Source organism: Octodon degus, unplaced genomic scaffold, assembly GCF_000260255.1.
Source record: "Octodon degus isolate 3935 unplaced genomic scaffold, OctDeg1.0 scaffold00009, whole genome shotgun sequence".
NCBI lineage: Eukaryota > Metazoa > Chordata > Mammalia > Rodentia > Octodontidae > Octodon > Octodon degus.
In genome coordinates this window covers 5,425,248-5,447,770 of record NW_004524585.1, presented here as the reverse complement: position 1 = coordinate 5,447,770, position 22,523 = coordinate 5,425,248, and the positions used below count along the sequence as shown (strand labels likewise).

Here is a 22,523-nt window from a genome sequence, read left to right as displayed (position 1 = left end):
TCTTCCTCTTCTTCCTTCTTCCTTCTTCCTTCTTCTTCGAACCAGGGATTGAACTCAGGCCCATGCACTTGTCAGGCAAGCATTTATTCTACTGAACCATCTCCCCAGCCCCCTCGTGTTTTCTAAGTCCAGTAAACTTACATGTATCTTGACAAGAAGTTAATATGTTAAGAGGTAAAATCATCTCCTAAGTATGGCAAGAGTCACTTGAGGTGTTTTCTAAAAATTTTCAGTCTTAAAGTGAAACATATTTTTTCCATGGTAGACTACCTAAATATTTTGATTCTGTTAACATACACAATTTACTCAAAAGGAAAAAAAATGGAATGAGGAAAAGGAGGAAAGAAGGAAGGGAAAAGGGAAAGAATATATGAAGGTATTTAAATTTTTTTAGAAAAATATTTTAATTATTTATTTATTTGGTACAGGGTCTTGCTATGTAGCTCAGACTCATAGTAATCCTCCTTTCTCAGCCTCCCCAATGCTGGGATGACAGGTGTGCACCACTATGTCTGGCTTCAGTGGCCAGCACAGCGCTCCCAGGGGGCCAGGGGCTGGCGTGGCATGTGGTACCAGGGATTGAAGCCAAACTCTTGTGCTTACTAGGCAGATGCTTAGACCACTGAGCTATCTCGCCAGTATATAATATATATATTAAGATAGTTATCTTACTAATTGCAATTAATTCATTGAAAAGAAATGTTTACACCTATATTGTTTGATAAAATTTTCATTTCTATATTCTGTAATATGAGCAAATACTCTGAAGGCAATGCACAATGTACTAACCACTGTTATTCTCCTACAATATTGTTTTGAAATATTATGCCACTGTCTTTATTATTTGTTTTTCTTTTCTTTAAAATTTTAAAACCTTCAGACATGAACAAACGTAGAAACACCAGGTTACCTACTAGCCTGCTTCAGAACCTACCAGTATCCTTTTAGAACCTACCAACCCATGTACTTGTTTCACATGTGTTCCCCTACATTCCCTGGCCTCATACATTAATTTAGGTAAACTTCAGACTTTATATATCTCATGTCATGCCTCTGTAATTTAAGGACTAGTTTGTAGAACATAACCTCGTGCCATTTTCACACTTTAAAATAATTATTTAATATCAAATATATACTTGATGCCCAAATTTTTAATTATTTTACAGTTACTTTTTATTTTTCCTTTTCCTTTTTCTTTTTCTTTCTTTTTTTTTGAGAAAAGATCTCAGTATGTAATTCAGGCTGGCGTTGAGCTCAACGTGTAGCCTAGGCTGGCCTCCAGCTTACAGCAATCCCCCTGCCTCAGCCTCTCAAGTGCTGGGATATAGTTGTGCACCACCACACTCTGATACAAATTACATTTTTTACGGTTTGTTGAATCAGGATCAATTAAGATTCACACATTGTGAATGGACTCATCCATTTCTTGTCACTTTCAATTTGTAAGTTCTCTTAACTCATATGTTTTCTAGCAACCTATTTCTTAAATTCAATCAATCCTGTATTTTAGTAGTCTAAATTTTCCCACTGATTTTTCCTCTTTGTCTACATTTTAATTACAAGTTTTGGTATATATTATTAGAAACCAGTGGATTTAAATATGTTCATTTTGTATAATACAATTTAGTTATTGCATTATTCAACAGATTGTCTATTTATTTAGTCCCTTATGTGTTTTATGACCTGCAGTGAATGGGTATATGCCTACACCTTTTTGTACTTTCTCAAATGTATCTTTAGTATTGATCTCTCAATGTGAAATTACTAAAAATTTTGCAGTTGTTCAACTTTTCCTTTTGGGGTGTGCCATATCTTACATTTCAACCAGCAAAGAGACTATTTCCTCAAAATCTTTTCAGTAGAATATGTTGTCAGACTCTGGATGATTTATCAATTGAGTAGGTAAAATATGCTATTGATATGTGAGATTACCTTTTCATTATGCTGAGGTTGATCACTATTTCATGTGATTAAGAGGCATTTCCCAAGAACTATATCTTTACTCAATTATTATGTTCATTTTTTAATATTTCCAGAACCTTCTTGCATAGTAGGTATACTAACTTTGTTATATATTTGAGGTACAGATATTTCCATTGAAACAATTGTTTCCTTTTTTACTTTTGTTGCTAAACATTATTAATATATTAATTCATAATTTTCACTTGTATAATGATTGTATATAATAGAGTTTTCTTTTTTACAATCCAAAGAGGAATTCTCTTATATTTTATTTTATCATTTAGTTTCATCATTTTGCAATTTAATCTATGATCTCTTTGATCTCTATCTTTGTCTATAGACTGAGCAAAAAAAAAAGTGAATCTTTTCTACTATTGTCCATATATGTTTATAGTTGTATACTATCAGGAATTAAAACAAACATCACCCACCAAGAATTTTGCAATTGCTTTTTGTTAAGTGTTATCTTATACATTTATTTGGCTCTATTTCAGAATTTTCTTTTGTACTGCAAAAGGGCTCCCTTCCTTGTCTAGCAAAAGCACTCACTGCCCGTGGGCTTTAAGTACTTTTAAATTGGACACTTGCAATCCCAAATTCCAAATTTTTGAAAACTCATTTTTAGGTATGTTTGACACTGAAACCTTCTGGATGGAGGAATTGACCCAAAGACTGGAAGCTATTTGCATCTTTATTTATCTTACTTGTTATAAATATTCATGAGGAAGTTGCATAATATATCTAATATCACTTAAACTTTTCAGTATAATTTAAAAGCTCATATTAACATCAATGTTCAAGGCATTGTCAACTAACTAGTTTTGTGCTCGTAGACAACTCATTATTGCTGTTTAGAAAGAACTTCATGTTCTTCAACCATCAAATCAGGATAATGAAGTATTTTTCTGGAATATGATGATACTTTGAATTTTCAAACAATAGAAAAAAGTGTGTCGATGTCAATAGTTGTTTTCTTTGTTAATAACCAGCATTGTCAACAGTCTATTTAGAGAGACTTTTATACACACTAAAATTACTATAACATCTGGCAGATTAATGAGTAGTCCTTTGTGTGCCAGACATTTTCATGGTATAAATGGGCAAATAAGGCTCTTTCTGATATGACTGCTGCTATAGGTGCTGATTTTACATGAGTTGTTTGAAGTTTCATACTGTTTGTAAAAGAGAAATAGCTAAAGCATGTTGATAAGAAATTATGCCAAATAAGTGAAGTAACTGTACCTAGGACTTACTAGATCCACCTGAAAAAACTTATTATTTGACAGTCAATTTATAACTTGTCAGAAGAGGTGGCTAGAGTAACTGAGAACTCTTAGAGCAAGTGTGGTGATTTAGCTCCTGGGCATATGATAAGATTAAGTAGTGGTCCTGCTGGCAGTCGTGATACCATCCACTTCTATTTTCAGACTAGTAGTTAGTTGATGTTTTCCACAAAACTGTCCCCTACATCTGAATTAATAAGTCAGATACTTTTCTTTAGAACAAAAATCATCATAGACATCCTAAAAATTATCAAATGGGGGTCAGCAAGATAGCTAGTGGACAAGGCACCTGATTTGGTAAGCACAGGGACCAGGGTTTGATTCCTGGTCCCACATGCCACATCGGCCCTGCCCCCGGAGCATGCTGAGCAGGCAGCCAAGTCTGGGCATGGTGACACAGGCCTCTAATCCCAGCGCTGGGCAGGCTGAAAACAGGAGGATCACTACAAGTCCAAGCTGCACAGTGAGACTCTGTACCAAATACACAAAATGAAAAAGAAAAACAAACAAACAAACAAACAAAAAACACCACCAAGTGGAATTATAGTCACTGTAACTAGATATTTCTTTTAGAATTTTTTTGCATTATTTGAGAACAATTTAAGTGTCTCCACTGTAATGACTTTGCCTTTGATTTACTGTTTCAAAGGGAATTTGATCTAGATGTATTTATACTTTTATAAGTTTCTTTACAATTATTGCCTTTTTCCAATTAAATGCACATATATTATAAACATGTAGTTGGTGTGCTCACAGTATAGATTCTTGAAAATGGATGATTCAGATTCTTTCTGTATTTCCAGAATTTATCCATGTTCATGAGGTTGTGGTCACAAACTATTGTGATTTGTCTCTAAATATCCCCCAAAAACTTCGAGCAGTCATGGGGAGGGCACTTCCCAGGGGCAGCTGAATCTACTGTTTGGTGCTGATACTAGAATGTGTGGTCGATTCAGGTTAGCTTGGCACCACCCTCATTCCTGGATCCTAGAAAGAATATTAAAGGGACTCAAAGATACTGTTACAGTTGGGTTGTTGATTTTGCTGTCTTCTGCCTGCCATGAACTCTTCTTTTCTGTGATCATCCTACCAAGTCACCCTGCCATGGAGTCAGCCGATTATGGATTGAAACCTCTATAAATTGGACCAAGGATACCTTACCCATTTAAATTTGGGTGTTGGGTATTTTGTCTCAGCAATGAGAAAAATAATGAAGACACAAAGACTTCTGTTATGATAATTTTATCCAATTCATAGAACACTGATGGAGCAAAAGAGACTAAATTATTCCTCTTAAAGATTAGAAATTTCAAGAGGATAGTTGCTGAGTTGATGATTAATAGTAAATACAAAGATTTGGGCAATGGATTTTTCATATCTCCCTACATTAAAAATGTGGCTTGCTTTATGGAGTTGTATTATCTCCTGTCTTTTTGAAAAAAATATGTTTAGTACAGGGTCTCACTACATGGATTGGACTCAGTGACTCTCCCGTTTTCAGCCTCCCAAGCACTGGGATTACAGGCATGCAACACCATGCCCAGTCTCAATTGTTATCTCAGCACGCTCCAAGGGTAGGGCCGGCTCAGCACACCAAGGATAGAACCCCAGCCGCTGTGCTGTGCCTAAGCAGGAGCTTTAATCTGCTAAGCTATCTGGCCAGTCCTGTATTATCTTCTTTGATGTAATTTTTCTAAAACATTAGTGTTTTTAGGGGGCCAGGGACATAGCTTAGTGGAATAAGTGCTTGCCTGGCAAGCACAAGGTCCTGAGTTTGATACCTGATACCACAAAAAAAAAAAAAAAAAAAAAAAAAAAATTAGTGTTTTTTCTTTTTAGCTGGTGCAGCATATAGATATGCAGGGGATTGAATCATGGTCCCCTGCACCTGCCTAAGCTTGCCAAAGCAGGCACTTTAGACTGCCGAACTATCTCGCCAGCCCTTTGTTGCTTTTTTTTTTTTTTGAGGTCTTTAATAATACTAATACCTTCTTACATTATTATCCACTATCATTAAGTTAATTGAACTTAAATATACTTATATTTATCTTTATAACTGAAAATTCAAGTGTTATAATTACACCTGTGTAAGAAAAAAGTTTATATAAAATAAAAATAATCTTTCTTATTGATAAAAAGTTAACCACCTAAATAAAGTTTTGCTTTGAAACATTCTGTAGTAGTTTAAATATAAATACTAAAGAGAGGTATAAAGAGTTCTCTAAGTATACTAAGAAAGGAGAATTTCAGATTCTGACCATTGTTTATATTTCCACTTACATAACTAGCAAACATATGAAACCTGTGCAGGCATTGAATTAATAGAAGCATGTAAATTTGTTCCTAGAGAAAAAAAGAAAAAAAATCAGTTAAGCACTTTATAGTACTCCATGTACATAAGATTGTAGAATAAAACTCTTTAAACAATTTGTTGAAGACATTAAAGAAACCAAATTGAATCTGTTAAAAGTACACCATTGGTTATTAGGAATTAATTTCAAATGGGATGAATATCAGAATAGCTACCATATATGATAATATCAGTGCATAAAATGCCATAAAAATAGATGTTACAAAATGCAATGTAGAGAGTGAGGATAGTGAAAAAGCCTTGAAAAAAAATCAAATTAGTTACTGGTGGACAGCACCAAATCACCCAATATACATTCAGTGGCAGTTCTAGGAGAGAACAGAGTGAATATTAGAAGAAATAATGACCATTATTTTTCCAAGTTTGATGAATACTATACCCATGATCTAAGATTTTAATTTGGATTCAAGTTATATAAATATTAAAATATAAAATAATTCTGTGATCCAATACAGAAAATTTAAACTCAGTGATAAAACACTTCAAAAGAGACTGGAAGAAAAAGACTAGGGATGCAAGGAATAAAGGCAAATTGACAAGGTCCTCTTGATAAAAATTTGGAAAATAAAATATCCATCATTTGAGTAATGAAAAAATTCTACTTACAATTCTAAAGATGCAAATTACTATAAAATGAAAACAAATAAATTCAGCTTTAGACAACTGCTTATAATATTTGTTAATGACTAAGGCAGAAAGAAGAACATAAGGCAAGGTGGGAATTTGGACTTAGAACAAAAATATGGTAAACGCGGATAAAGATAAAAGATACGATATCATCTGCTGTCTCCTCTCCTTAAGCTATCTCCCCTTAGCCCTCTATTCCTCTCTCTGTCTCTCTTTGTCTCATCTCTGTATTCACCCCCAAGCCCATTCTATCATTTCCTTAATTCTCGGGCTAACTTCATCTCTCACCAGGCTTTGTGTTTCAAAATACATACTTGATTTTCGTAAATTCAATCTTGACCAAGCTAAAAATCACATTTCCCACAGAGCCATCAGTGTATATTAGCAGAAAATCAAGTCATGCTACCAAACCCTCTGCAACCCCTTGCAAGTTCTGAATGTATTCTCATTGCATTTATCTGATTCTAGTATGCTGCCTCCCTTCTTTTTTCCCTCTCTCCTTCCCTCCCTTTCTTCCTTCCTCCTTCTCTCCCTCTGTTCCTCTCTCTTTCTTTCTCTCTCTTTCATTTTGGTTTCTTGAGACAAGGTTTTGCTATGCAGTTCAGGCTGGCCTTGCACTCACAGTGATCCTCCTGCCTCTGTCTCTGGAGGGCTTGGATGGGAGGTATGCACCACTGTGCCACACCAGTTTGCCTTTTTCAACGTTGCCTTCATTGATCTCTGCTTGCTCGAGTCCATTTCTAGTACCTAATTTTTATAATTGAAATGGGACTATCTGGGGCTTTTTCAGTTTCTGTTCAGTGAGTTTTGGAACATTGCTTCTCTGACTTTGCATTACAGCACTTTCATAGCTATGTGCCTATCTATATCCATACATTTTGTTTGTTTATTTTATTTTTTATCTATTTATTTACTTTTTGGCGGAACTGGGGATTGAACTCAGGCCCTTGCACTTTCCAAAGAAACACTTGTTCCACTGAGCCATCTCCCCGGCCTATCCATACATTTTGTAAATGTGTGATTTTATTGTGCATAACTCAATGTTGCTGTTGCAGTAAAATAGGTAACCTTGCAATACCTGATATGAATTACATACTGAGCCTAAGACCTACATAGAAATGTTCGTGTGTTGGTTTAAATTATTTATATATGATTAAATCCCAGCAATGATCTGTGAGATAACATTACTGTCCACATGCTATAATCAAGGAATCTGAACACACTGGGAGAAACAGATGCTGAATAACTTCCATGGATTCCCTCAGTGAGTCTTTCATGGTACTAGAACTGTAGTGCAGGCACTCCGGCAGCTCAATTTCAAGCTCTAGGTTCTTCACTGGCCCATTCAATCACACCTTCAGAGCATGTGAAATACTTTCCTAGTTATGGATTCCACAATGAACATGGATTTATCCACCAGGGATGCTATAACAAAATACTACTAACTAGATGATGTATAGTGTAGATTTTTTTTCATCACTGTCGGGTCAGGTAGTCCTACAGACTGTTGCCTTTTCTCACTGTGTCTTACACAGCCTTTTCTCTTAGTAGCTGTACTCCTGGTGTCTCCTCTTGTAATAAGGAAATTAGTCTTTCTGGATTAGGGTGCAGAACTGATAATCCTATTTTATCTTAATTACTCTTTAATATTTAATTTTTAAGCATAATTATCCTGTTGGTTAGGACTTCAATATAAGAATGCAGTGCATAATTTGGTCCCTGAAGGAAATATCATTCAAATAGTAAACTACAAAAATATTCTGCATCATTTGTAATTTTTTCTGTTTTAATTCTAATTTGTACTCTATTTAAAATATATGCTGCAAAGAAAATACAATTTTAAAATGATATTAAATATTTTAGAGAAGGATTCAGTCAATAATTTTGTCAAGAATGTGTTTTACATTATGAGTGTGATTCTATTTGCTTCCAATCTGATGTTATTTAAAAATTTTAATTGAAAAATTAGGATTAAAGTCCCTGCAAGCAGGCACAGGGCCTGAGGGTTGGCCCATGTGCCTTCCAAGTGGACCCACCCCCGGGGCATGTTGAGATGGCAATTGAGACAGGGTGTGGTGATTCATGCCTGTACGTCCAGCTCTTGGGAGGCTGTAAACAGGCAGATCACTATGAGTCCCATCTAGTAGTGAGACCCTGAACATCCTGCAGACCCTTCCCTAAAATAAGAAAACAGAAAAAATTATGTGATAATTAATATAGCAAAATGATTTTCTTCTTTATAATATTTGTAATTCTTGTACTTTATAACTTTTATTTTAAGGTTTGCAATGTTATAGTACATTTTTTCCCAAATGTTTTATCAAGATAATAATGTCAATGTTGAAATGGTAATTTCAACTTTATGGTGTTTTTTAGTTTGTCAAATCAGTTTAGTTATCAGAAGTACAATGAATATATTCACAAGAGATTCTGTTAATAGATATTTTTGATGGACAGAAAAAATTAACATTGATTCTGTTCTTCCTGGTGTTGTAGCCAAATTTACTACAGCAAACTTATTTTATTTAGTAATTGTAGAATTCTGTTTTTCATGAAGACCTTATTTCATTACATTGTGTCTTTGACATTGTCAGTATTAAGTATTTGGTTAGGGCCAGCGATCCAGCAGACATAGTTTTCCTCCTACAGAAATAAGAAAAATTAAAAAAAAATACCAAGTGTTGATGGAAACAAAAATATCAGATTCAAGGCCGGTAAAACTATTTTTGAAAATGGCTTTGATATATAACTGCAATAGACTCTTGAAAAAAAAATTCACTCATTAAATTCTTCCATACAAAGTTATGAAGAGTGAGGTAGGCCTCTGCAAACTTTCTTCAAAAAGTCTGACAAAGAATAAGCAGGGTAAAATTAAGTCTATGGTGAGGCAAACATGAAAGAGAAAGAGAAAATGGTTTTGAATTTAGCAATTTCTTTTAATCTAAATGAAAACCATTAAGTCATTACTCTTCTCCGAGGAAGTCAGTGAGGGGTGAGGAGCGAAACCAGGAATGATTAGTTTTGACTGTGATGCTGTTCCTGTTTTGATTTAAACCATATGGAACATTAAATTGAGCACATTAGCAAGTTGCTTGCAGCCCAAAGAAAAAATTAATATTTTCAAAAATGAATGAAATAGCCCAATTAAGCAAAACAAAATATTGACAAAATAATTACATACACTGTTAGAAAATTCTTAGTTCATTAGACAATTATTTTTATGTTTGCAACATAAAAAGATTGCCCTTGGATTTTGGGTTGCTTGCAGAATGAAAAATGAGTACAAAGTCCTGTTAATAACTAAAGAGAAATGTTGGATGGATATCAATACTAAGTAGTTATCTGTTAAATTTTTTTCCTTGTGTGGCAGTTCCCTAGAGTTAAGGCTCATATGAGAAGCTGAGTTATATATAGCCAAATAAAATGAAGATTTTTCTAGGAGAGGTATTATTTTTCATAGTATTTCGAGTTACTTTCAAACTTAAAAATTTCTAAAGCACACTATCAAAATCTCAGTTCCCTTGCAAATAGCTGAGAAAATTTATAAAAGGGGAAAACATCTGAAAAAAGGAACACCTAAACCTAAATTGCTTTTCATGGAGAGAAATGATCCTGATAATTATCTGTAGCTACAATATGACTTAGGTTGAAATTTTAATATTTGGAATAAACATTATTGATACACTAATTGGAACTACAACTACAGCTAGTCAAAATTCTCTTCCTGGGCATAACTGTTAGATTTAGGAAATCAAAATTTTGGACTCCTAGTGAAGCTTGAATTTCAGATAACTAATGAATTTTATAGTAATAGTATGTCATACAGAACTGAGGCATATTGATGAAATATTGTTTGTTGCTGCTTTTTGTTCAATTGTCAATGAGAATTTTCTGTTTTGCCTACCCCTATGGCAGGATACTTATTTGTGCATCTGCCTGCAAAGTTATGCAACCAAATACGTTCTTTTATTTGAATCTTAATTTGGTAAAATTATGACTATAGCAAGCATACAGTACATATAATTATCTTGCATTTTTATTCCTTATGAAATAAAGACTTTCATTTACAGGTTTTTTAGATATATGTGTATATGAACCTCAAATACTTTAACTGAAAATATGGTCTTTTGCATTAAAGTAAAAAGCTAGTCAGAAGAACAGAGTGCTCGATATTATTCTTTAGAAATTACACACACACACACACACACACACACACACACACACACACACATATATATTTCAGTACAGAAATTATTTATTAAGGTCAGCTTTGTTGGCACTTTAAGATCTTTAGTGCCGTTACTTAAATATTGATATGTGTCTTGTTAAGAAATATATTTTTAGATTTTTGACCAAACTGAAAAATTTAGTATGTCTTTTAAGAACCGTGCTTATTTGCAACTGAAGTGGCTGAAGGGTATTACAGGCATACAGCAGGATTTTAAAGGTTGCCTTTCCAAGCTCAAACTTTACACTCAGGAGGAATTATGCTTATTGAACTATGTGGCCACATGGCTTTACATTTACACCTTATTATAACATGGAATCTAAAACCCTGAGACCTGGAGATTTTTTTGTAACACTCTCTTATATTAGTCTGTTTTCCATTGTGATTACAAAATACTTGAGCTTAATGACATGACACAGAAGACAATTATATTAAACTCAATTTTGCAGGCAGAATGTCCAAGACTGATGACCTCACTGACAGGGGACTGGGAGAGCATCCTTGGCTCATTGCTTCAAGGGGAAGCTCATACAATATGAAATCACGAGGCTGGAAACTATACTAATAGAAAACAAAAATATAAAAAGGAACTAAGTTTATGCTTTCGAAACAGTTTTCCTTCATGAGAACTAATTCTAGAAACTACCTCAGTCCCTTCTGAGTTACTGCTTCAAATAATATCTTCCTAGGCTCCATTTCTTATGCACCATTTCTCAATATGACCACAGTGAAGACCAAGCTTCCAACACATGATCCCACAGGATGCGTTCACACCAGATCCAAACTAGACACCTAGGTGATGCCAGTAGCCCTCCAGACTTGCAGCCCGGGCTATTTTCAGAAAGAGTTAATCAAAGCTAAATGGTTCAGATTTTCCTTTAAAAATCATGTTTAGACCAACAAGTGATTTATTAATCTACATCCCTGAAAGTTATGATTTAAGTTTTACTCCATAGATTCTTTTCATTCCAAAAAAGTAAAACAAAACAAACAAAAAAATAAGATGAAGTATATTAGGCTTATTGTATAATGAAATCAAATATCTTTATGATCTTCAAGCATTTTAGACACATTTATTTCACACTTTGTAAATAAACAAGTTTTCAAGTAATTTACTATGCGAGTATCTTTTACTGGGATGATTCTCTTTAACTAGTATTCTTAGTAATTTTAAAAGCATGGTAAATCAAGGTAATATCTTATCTAGCCATTTCTTTCACAAGAGTATTTTTTCAATATATTATCAAAGAGCTTAGATTTTATATTGTTTGCTCTGAATGGAATTAAGTACATTATTTGTATCATCTATTGGAACATAAATGGGTACTTGTTGGTTACTTCCTATGACAGTAGTTAAAAAAAAGAAGCCAAAGCTGTTTAGTCATTCATCCTGTGGGCAAAACTATAACAAGTGCTTGTTGACAGCTACATGATTTTGAACATAGGTAATCTCCAATAATTCCTATAATTTTCTGTGTGTAACAAACTTGACTTTATGTGTCTTCCAGATGAAATGAATGACCACCAAAGCACCCTGTCCTACATCCTGATTAACCCATCTCCTGATACCAGGCTTGAGCTGAATGATGTTGTGTAAGTTCATTGTGCATCTCACTGTAGTCATGTGTTTTAGAAAACTCATTCATTTTTAGATTTGATTTCTACCACTATAGCCTTCATTTTTCTTAAGATAAAACATGTGTTAAGAATTGGGTATCATTTTTCTTCAGCAAACAAGAATGCTTTATGCATTTCTGTATGTAATGCTATACTATATACTACAAGGTATGTGGAATTGTTTAAAAAAAATAAATATAGGAAGCCCTGCTGGACTCTGTTAAGGGCCAGAGGAGTCCATATTTGTAATCCCAGGGAAAAGTTAGTGGAATTCCAATAAGTAATTCCAAACTGCCACTTCCATGTCGAGAATAAAGACACTAAGGCATATTTATAGTTGGGGGCCAAGGGGTCCTAAATCCAACTACAACAATGGCTCCCACCTAGGGCCAAACCAGGTTCTGATTCATGACTAAGGGAATGGTTCAGAGATGAGTGAATAAAGGTGGGAAGTACTTGCCTACTGTTAGTGGGCTAGCTAGGAGGCCTGAAATCACTTCTGCAATATGGAGGGAGGGAGGGAGGGAGGGAGGGAGAGAGAGAGAGAGAGAGAGAGAGAGAGAGAGAGAGAGAGAGATCCAAAAGGAATAATCTGTTTATGACAGATTAGGGCAGCATCTAGTGTTTTGGAATGAGTGCTTCAGTCCTGGTATGTAGTTGTCATGCCCTGAGATGTCACAGAGTCCTCTATCAGAGCTCAATCTCAGCCAACAGTGTGATGTCTCAGTGTCTTGGCTTCGCTGCACAGGCCTAGCTTTGTCACAGGCAATCAAGTCTCTCAACCTTGCTGCACTTGGGAGCTACAGGCAGGGTATCACTGGCCCGTCCCATTGCCCTATTTGTATGTTTATTATTTTTTTTGATACACCAAAATAAGAATGCTTTTATTTCTAAAATAAATTTGTTAGTCAAAGTTGCATTAGAATCAAATATTTGATCTTTCCAAGAGATTTTAGTTATGAACTACAATTATAGTTGTCAGTATCATATAGTAACACATTTTAAAAAATATATTGTGAATGTTTTCCTCATTAATTTAAATGAAATATAAAATTAAGAATTTTGTAATGTAATTCACATTGGAAAACATGTATGGTATGAATTACTCTCATACTGAGAATATCATTTGAAGTACATAAAATATTCTAGCACTTGAAGGTGCCAGGCACAAGGCTTGCCTTTAGAGACTACGTGCATCAGTATTTCAGCTAGACCCATTTGTGTTGCATAAAGCCACCTTAGGGATAAAGAAGTGTTCTACTCAGCTCCATATCTATTGATGCACAGAAGTAGGGCAAAAAGTTCATCTATTAAGGAGAGGAGAAAAATATGTAGAATAATGAAATAACAACTCAAAGGAAAACATGAAATATTACATCTAGGTAATTCAAAATGCCTTCAAGTTCCTAAAAGTCAAAAGTCACCACACCCCTGGGGTGTGGTGAGAACACAATTGAGACTGGGCTTGGTGGCATGACAGCCTGTAATCCCAGCTCTTGGGAGGCAGTAAACAGGCGCATCACTAGGAGTCTGATCTAGTAGTGAGACCCTGAACACTCTGTAGGCCCTTTCCTAAAATACAAAAAAAAAAAAAAAAGTAAAATAGGTAAAATGCATGAGAAACAGACTTGTGAGAGTAATTTGATTTATTGAAGAATATCGGTTGGGCATCAGCAATGTACTATCCAAAGGATGTGAAACAGACTTAACGAACATTTTCTTTGGCTTCAGCTTGCCTATATTTAATGAACCATACTAAAATTTGAGCATTAAAAATTGAACAGTGATATACAAAATAGTTGTTGCTAATAAATAAATCACCAAAGGAGTAATTCTTTTGTAATATCAAGGAGGAACAATGGTTACACAGGAGGAAGTAAACTCTGAAAGATAGATTGGATTTGTGTTGAGAGAGAACTGAGGACATTTTAAAACATGGAAAATGGCTTAAAATAATATGTAGAAATTACAAAATACTGTTTTAGTTTGTAATTCGATAGGAGTGTGTGCTGATTCTTTTTTTAACATTTCTGTTATTAAGCATTTAAACCTTTTTTTTAAAATTGTATTTGGTTCAGGGCATACAGGGTCTTACTATACAGATTGGACTCATAGTGATCCTTCTGTTTTCAGCCTCTCAAGCACTGTGATTATAGGCACAAGCCACCATGCCCAGTCTCAGTCGCTGTCATAGCACGCCCCGGGGGCAGGGCTGGCACAGCACACTGAGGATCAAACCCTGGTCTCTGGGTCTGCCTAAACTTGCTTAAGCAGGTGCTTTAGATTGCTGAGCTATCTCACCAGCCCAATCGTACATATTTTGATAAAAACCTATGCTGACTCTATATGTTGGGTATTGTTACTAGTGATACAATAAACATAAATGCACATATGTACCTTAACATACTAATTTCATTTCCTTACATAAATACCCAATAGTGGGATTGCAAATCACATGATGATTCTACTTACTTTTGAGGAACTTTTATACTGTTTTGGTTAATGGCTGTAGTAATTTTAATCTGCATGAGTAATATGTAAGATTTTTCATTTTATCTACATTATCATCACCAGTATTTTCATTATTATTATCATTTTTTTTTGGTTGACCAGGGATTGAACTTGGGACCTTGCACTTGCCAGGCAGGCACTTACCCTGTTCAGCTATATCCCCAGCCCATTATTAACACTTAATGTTTATGATTTTTTGAAAAATAACCACTCTAATGGATATGAGATGATAGTCATTATGGTTGTGATGTTAATTATTCTGATTAGTGATGTGGAGAAATATTTTTTCTTTGATCCATGTATATATATTATTTTGTAAAATATTATTTCAGGCCATTTGACTGAGCTCAGGACCTCATGTTTGCCAGGAAGGCCTTTATGTCACTGAGCTATCTCCCCAGTCCCTTATTTGAATATTTTAAACCGGGCTATTACTATTTTTACTTTCTGGTTGATTTCACTATATACTCTCAATATTAATCATTTGTTGGATGAACAGTTCACAATTTCTTTTCTCCTTTGTAAAATTTGTTTTCAACTTATTGATTTTTACTTTAGACTTAAAGAAGTTCTTTAGTTTGATATGATTGAGAAATTTTTCTCCTGTTGTCTGCCTTTCTTTTCTCACCCAAAAAATATTTTTCAAGACCAATGTCTCAAAGTGTTTGCCTTATAATTCTCACTTTGATGGTGAGAATTATGTTGAATCCATAAATTGCTTTGTATAGTATGAACATTTCAACAATATTTATTCTTTCCTTTCATCAAAAAAATACCTTTAAATTTTTTTGTATTCTCAATTTCTTTAATCAGTGTTTTGTTATTCTTATCATGTATCATTCACCCATAGTTAATTTTATTTTTATAAAATGTATTTTTATAGCAATTATTGCTGAGTTTCTTTCTTGATACTCAACAGCTTTCTTGTTGATATATAAATACATTATTGAATTTTATATGGCGATTCTGTATCCTAAACATTCAACATATTTGTTGTTTCTAAGAGCTTGGTTATGGACTTTCTAGTGTTTTCCCTGTATAAAATCATGTCTCCTGCAAGTAGGAATAATTTTACCTATTCTTTCCTATTTGAATAATCTATCTTTCTTTCTTTCTTTCTTTCTTTCTTTCTTTCTTTCTTTCTTTCTTTCTTTCTTTCTTTCTTCTTTCTTTCTTCTTTTCTTTCTTTCCTTTTTTTAATTGCTCTGGCTTAGGCTTCCAATACTATGCTGAATATGAGTGGTAGAAGTAGGAATTGTTGTCTTGTGCCTGATTTCAGAGAAAGCAATTACAGTTTTCCCACAGTTAGAGTAATTTTGACCATGGGCTTGCCATACACCAGTGTAACTTACATTGTGTTGAAGTATGATCTTTTTATATCTAGATTGTGAGGGTTCTTTTCATGAAAGAATTTTGAATTTTATCAAGCACATTTCCTTCATTGGTATTTAAATGGTCACATGGTTGAGGTCCTTGGTCATGTTGTTACGATGTATTTCCGATTTGATTTGTATTGGTTTAAGCCTTCTTATGTCACTGGGATAAATCCCATTTGTCTGTAATTTTATAATTTTTGATATATTACTGGATTTGGTTTTCTGGCATTTTGTTCAGAATTTAAATTTATGCAATCAGAGATCAACATCTGGAATATTATTCCTTTGTGTGTCTTTGCTTTTGGTGTCTAACAATCTTGAGCTCATTTACATTACATTTGCAAGTACCCATGTCTGCAATCATTGGAGAAAAATTTGTGTTTGCACTTTTTAAGAAAAGATTTGGCTAAATTTAACAAAGAAGCCATCTGTCCTGAACTATGTTTACTTTTATTTTTTTCTTTTCTTTTCTTTCTTTTTCAGTTTTTATTATTTTAGAAGGGAATTATTTTATCACTTATTAAGTCACACTACTTTTATTGATTTGCTCAAATTTTCTACCTCCTCATAGTTCAATTTTGGTAGGTTATAGGTATCAAAAATTACCCTTTCTTCCAGGTTTTATAATTTGCAGCATATAGCTGTCCACTGTAGCCCCTAGTGATCTTTTCAGTTTCTGTGAGATCAATTGTAATCATCTCTTATTTTATTTATTGAGGTGTTTTTTCTCCTTTTGAATTGTTTTACTAAGGACTTGACAGTTTTCTTTTACACCTAACCTTTACTTCATTTATCTTTTATTCAGTTATTTTGAGACTTGATTTCATTTATTTTTTATTTTATCATAGTTACTTTTCTGCTAATTTTGGTTTTGGGTTATCTTTGCTTTTCTTACACCTTTATTTGAATCATTGTGTTACTAACAATCTTTTCATTGATTGATTGATTGATTTGTTTATTTTTTGAGGTAGACACATAAACACTTCCCCAACAGTGCTGCTTTTATTGTATTCAATAGATTGTTTGCTGTATTTTCTTTTGCATTTGCTACAAGAAATTTGGCCCGTTCATTGAAGAAATATTGAAAACATCATTCAATTTTTATATAACTGGCCAATTTCTAAAATTCATGTTGTCGATTTCTTGCCTTATTCCATTGATTTTAGAGAAGATACATGCCATGATTTCATTTTTTAAAATTTGTTGAGACCTGTTTTGTGACTTTAAATAATGCTTATCTGGATAAACATTCCGTATGTATTCTGTGAATGGAATATCCCATAAATATTTGTTTGCTTAGTTTAAAGTATAGTATAGCTTAATGTAAAGTTTTTTATTGATGTCTTTTGTCTGCAAGATATGTACATTGATGAAAATAGGGTGCTGAAATCTATTGTATTACAGTTTGTTTTTCCTTTTAAGTACAATATTCACTTTATATTAGGACTTTCATGTGTTTTTAATGAAGTCTGTTGATATGTAAAGACGTTCTCTTGTTACTTTCTCTTGTCTGTTAATACTGTGTGTCTTCTTCTCTTTTGTTCCTCTCATTGCTTATCTTTGTAATTCAATGACTTTCTGTATTGGTAAGTTTGGATTCTCGTCTCCTCTTTGGTGTCACTGTTGTTCTGGTGGGTTTTATGTTGTTGCATGCTTGCATGCATTTCTTGTAGAACTGATCTTGCAGCGGTTACTTTTCTCCTTTTTGCTTACTTGAAGAACCTATTTCTCCCATTCTCATGAAATAGATCATTGCTGGTAATAGTGGTTTTGGTTATCATTTTTTATTTTGTTTTATTTGGTTTTTTTTTTTTTTTTCTTTCAGGGTTTCAACTATATCCTGGTCTGTAAGGTTTCTGCTAAGAAATCTGCTCTTCAGCCAATTGAGATGGCCTGATATGTGAATTGCTTTTGTCTTGATCTTTTTTTTGTCTTCTACAATTACCAGTTTGATAGCAATATGCTTTATTAACTATTCTTTTTTGTGTCAAATTTATTTGGAGCTCTTTGAAGTTCATGGACCAGAATGTCAAGATTTGGAAAGTTCTCTGTGATTATTTCAAGGAATAACTTTACTATGTCTTTTGTCTTTTCTTCTTCTGAAATACCAAATGTCTGATCACTTACAGTGTTTCATAGGTCTCATAGACTTTCTTTTTTTCTACTTCTTTTCTTTCTTCCATTTTTCTCTCTTTCATTTTGATTGTGGTATTGCAAAAGAACCATCTTTAAGTTGAGAAAAGTTTCATTTTTCTTAATCTATTGTACAGCTAGAGTTTTGACTATAGAGAAACTCTTTCACAGGTGTTAAGTACCCACAAATTCTAAAGAACTGTGAATTTTAGATATGGTCACATAAATGCCTATTTTTATAGTTTAAACTTTAAATATGCTTTGTCTCCTGCAGTTATGTAATTTCACTTAATAAAACAGTGTGTTAATAAGTCCTGGAAATCTTAAGTCTTCAAGAATAAAACTGAGAACACTCCAGATAGCTACATGTGATACAACAACCTATTAAGATGCTGCAGGATTGTGGGCTGAGGAAGATGGCTCAGTAGAATAGGCACTTCCCTGGCAAGTGCAAGGGCCTGAGTTCAATCCCTGATTCTTAAAAAAAAAACAAAAAACAAAGAAAAAACCAAGATGCAGAATTGCTGGGAGATGGGTTACAGAAAGCAGAGAACTGAATAATGCTCTTGAATTGGCTACTTGAAAGCCACACACACACACACACACACACACACACACACACATTACAGAGAGTATTTACAGTTTTTCAAAATTGCAGGGATTTCCACACACAATTATTAAGTTTCAAAAAATGATTTGTGAAAGACTGAGGCTGAAAAACTCTGAAGCATATGTCAGGGTATATATATATTGTCTTCATTGTGAGTTCATTAAAGGTTTCTATGTGATACATTTATGATTTCATTGATTTTTTTTCATTAAGATCATAAATTATCTTTACAATTTCATTGAAATTGCTTGGACTGTCATATCTCATTAAATTACATTAAAATTATTATTTTCAATTCTTTGTCAGAAAGTTAGCAAATTTCCTTTTCTTTAGATTTATTACTACAGATTTATTTGCTTCCATTGGAAATTATGTTACTCTGGGTCTTTTTAATGCTTCTTATGATATTTAATATTTGTGCAACTGATGAGCCAGTTGCCTCTACTTATTCATAGTATGGATTCATAGTAAAATAATTACTTCTGGGGAGGGCATCTGTTGGGTGGGCTACATTTGATTTGACTCCACACGAAGACTCTATTATAGTAAATGTTGATGATAACCAAGTAATATCTCAGTGGCCTACGCCAAAGTGGTTTTAGGACTGTGCAGCCAGGTCAGATGCAGCTGCCTTAAATGGGGCAGTTTCGCTGCTGACTTTGGCACTGTACACTTGACACAGGGATGGGTACTGCTAATTCCTGTGGGTTGTATGGGTCTGGAGGACCTGTAACAACTAGATGTGGCTGCTAGATGTGGCTGCCAGAGGAACAGCAGCAGAAGCTAGGTGATACTTTGTTTCTGGCAGCATGTCAAGTGGCACTGTCCCAGGTAGGTGTGATGCCTTCAGTGTGGCGGCACAGCAAGGTGTCTGCTAGCATTTGGGAGCCTTGCACAGGCCAAGCCATACTGATATGCTTGTTGTGGTTGCCCCTGAGTGTCCAAGGGCCACACAGGTAACTTTTCAGGACCTCTGAAGTCAACCTGGTCTGGTTGACTGCCAATCTGTCAACCAGTGGCTAGTGGCTACCAATCTGTTTCCAGCAACTGAACATTCATGCATGGGGCTTCCTATCTGCATCTCAGGGACTTGATAAGCTAAGACAATCTGGACTTGTTGCTTGACTTTTCCCTGGAGTTGTGAGTGGTCAGTCATGGATGTTTCTCTGGGCTCCAGCCATGTTTCTCAGGGTGAGCTTCTTTTCAACTTCTCATGGCTGCAGGAGAATGGAAAAGTCTGCCCCTTTGCTTCCAGGGCCTTTGTGGGCTGAGCAGCTCAACACAAGCTGCCAGGTTCTTTTCACAGCCAAGAGGATAGGGCAAAACTGCCCATCTGATCCCCTCTGTAGGCAGGGCTGCTTCCTGGCCAAGGGTGAGTGGGCTAGCCTTCCATCTGCTTCCAGGGGCAGGAGGTGTGTGGGTAGGGCAGCCTATTTGCTTTTTCCAGACCTCAGTAGGCTGAGCCACTCAGGGCAACCTGCCTGGATACTTCCTGGGATTGTGGGAAGATCAGAAGGGTTAACCCACTTAGTTTGCAGGTCTGAGTCAGCCAATCTGCTGGGGAGACACCTGGCTGCCTCACAGGCCCTGGGTGGGCACTGTTTCAAGTTAGTGTTGTGCAGGAGGAGGCTGACTGGAGGAGGCCAAAATGTTGAATGTGGGCTGTCTCCAGGGCAATGCAATGGTGAGATAACTCATACTCCAGCTTCACAAGTTGGACTCAACACCTGTGATGGCTGTCAACTTCTTCAGCAGTAAATGCCTCTAGTATGTGTGTACCTGTCGAGACATCCTGCTTGGGTAAAACCCCAAGTGAAGTCCCTTTAGTTCAGGGATATTGCCTTGATGTCTTCAGTTCCTTTCTCTTCAAGGCCATGATATGTTTTCAAACTCAGTGACACCCTGCCAGATCCCATTGGTTCCCTGGGGCTCAGCATTAAACCCTCCAGGGAAATTGCTGTTCTGTTTTGCTTTGCTTGTTTGGGTCCTGTATTCTGAAGGGAACAGTTCTCCAAACACCTCCTCCACCATCTTACCGATCTCACCACTTTGATATATATTTTTTAAAAGGAATTTTTCAGAAAATGTGAAGCCAATTGTCATGATATATCATGGCTAGTGTAGTCCTGAGTAGAGACAACAATAAAACATAGGTGTGCAAGATAATCTAACATGGCATCAAAATCATACATTATAAATGCCAACTATGTAAATATATTTATGAAGGTAAACAGTGATCATTGGTTAATGATGTGGTAGTTGAAACCAGGACTCTAAAGTAGCTTGGCAAAACAAAAACAAAAACAAAAACAAAAACAAAAACAAAACAAAAAAAATATTTTAAAATGGTGTTTTGTCACAGCAGGCCAGAATAAGGGCCAGTTTCCAAGTTGAGAAAATGAGTTGCTGGTTAGGGAAAAAGAGAGGCAAGGATCTGTATTTGTGACAAAGAGATAAATTTTATTATAACTAGAAATACGATAAATTCTTATGATGACAATGCTTATCATAACAGACAGCATGTAAAACCAGTTGAAAGTTCACTTTATTAAACTTACATGCTTAGTAATAACAATAAACAAAGGCATTTTTGTCAAAATAACAATAAGTTTAGTGGAAATGGATTATCTTTGTAATATATGTTTTCTAAAAATTCAGTTTCAAAGTTCATTCAAATGTAGGATCAACACAATTTGATTCAAAAATAATAAAATCATTAGATGATATGGTACTAAAATGCTTAATGTACACTATTAGTTTACTTCATTGATTTACAATGCTGTTGATATTTAGAGTAATTATAAAGCAGTATGCATAGAGAGCAAGATGCAATTAATAGATCCAAAGACAGATTTCGTCTGCTATTTGATTGAAGATAGTAGGCATTAGTTCTTCTCTTTACTTTTTTCTGTTAAGAACTACATTTTATGAATATTTTTCCCTGTAGTCTTTAAGAGAAAAAGTATAATCTTCATAAGATTTTCATTTTTAGGAATTATTTTTTAAGTTAATTCTTTTGCTCATCTTTGTTCATCCTAAAATTATTGTGAAAAAATCAAATACTACTTTCATTCTCTCCTGGAACAAGACTGAATGCTTCATGACCTGTGCTTACTTTCTTTCTGTCCTCTCCAGTAACTCAGTGACTTCCCAGTGCCTTTGAGACAGAAATTGAAATATCTTATCTTAAAGTTCATTATTTGCTATATCTGACTTTTCTGACTTTATCTACCATGACATCCTGGACTCACCAGTCTTTTACAGCCAAATCCAAGTTTGTTTTCTAAATATATTAGCATGAAAATTTCTTCTGTGTCCTTACTTGTCCAAACCTAGGATGACCTCTTGCTTTTCTTAAGCCTAGGGAGACACACTCACACCAAATCCCTTCAGGAAAAATTCTTTCATTGTGTGTGTTGTTCTCTTTCTCTTTGTGGGCTCTTTGGAATCCGTTTTCTCCTTATATCTGCTGCTTAAGCTGCAGTGTAGGCTTTTGTAAGACTGGTGTGGAGCTTTATATTTTTGTATTAACAGGCATTAGCATGTATCCCACAGGTGCTAAGAAGTACATGCTACAAATGCACAGTATCTGACAACATGAAGTGAGATACCTGTCCTCAGGCAAATGAGTTTGTCAGAACATTTGCTTTGCTTTGCTTTGCTTTGCTTTGCTTGCCTGCCTGCCTGCCTGCCTTCCTTCCTTCTTTCTTTTTTCTCTTTCTTTCTTTCTTTCTTTCTTTCTTTCTTTCTTTCTTTCTTTCTTTCTTTCTTTCTTTCTTTCTTTCTTTCTTTCTTCTTCTTCTTT

The 22,523-nt window shown here is 34.8% G+C and overlaps 1 protein-coding gene across 3 annotated transcripts in view; it reads left to right on the top strand.

The window, feature by feature from the left end:
- The window catches only part of Kcnt2 (potassium sodium-activated channel subfamily T member 2), a 417,549-nt gene that overhangs the window by 392,618 nt on the left and 2,408 nt on the right, over positions 1-22,523 (top strand). For all 3 annotated transcript variants that reach the window (XM_023707734.1, XM_023707733.1, XM_004625302.2), the window contains one exon: positions 11,980-12,064. In XM_023707734.1, the coding sequence (XP_023563502.1) occupies positions 11,980-12,064 (85 nt within the window). The remainder of the gene's footprint in view (positions 1-11,979; positions 12,065-22,523) is intronic.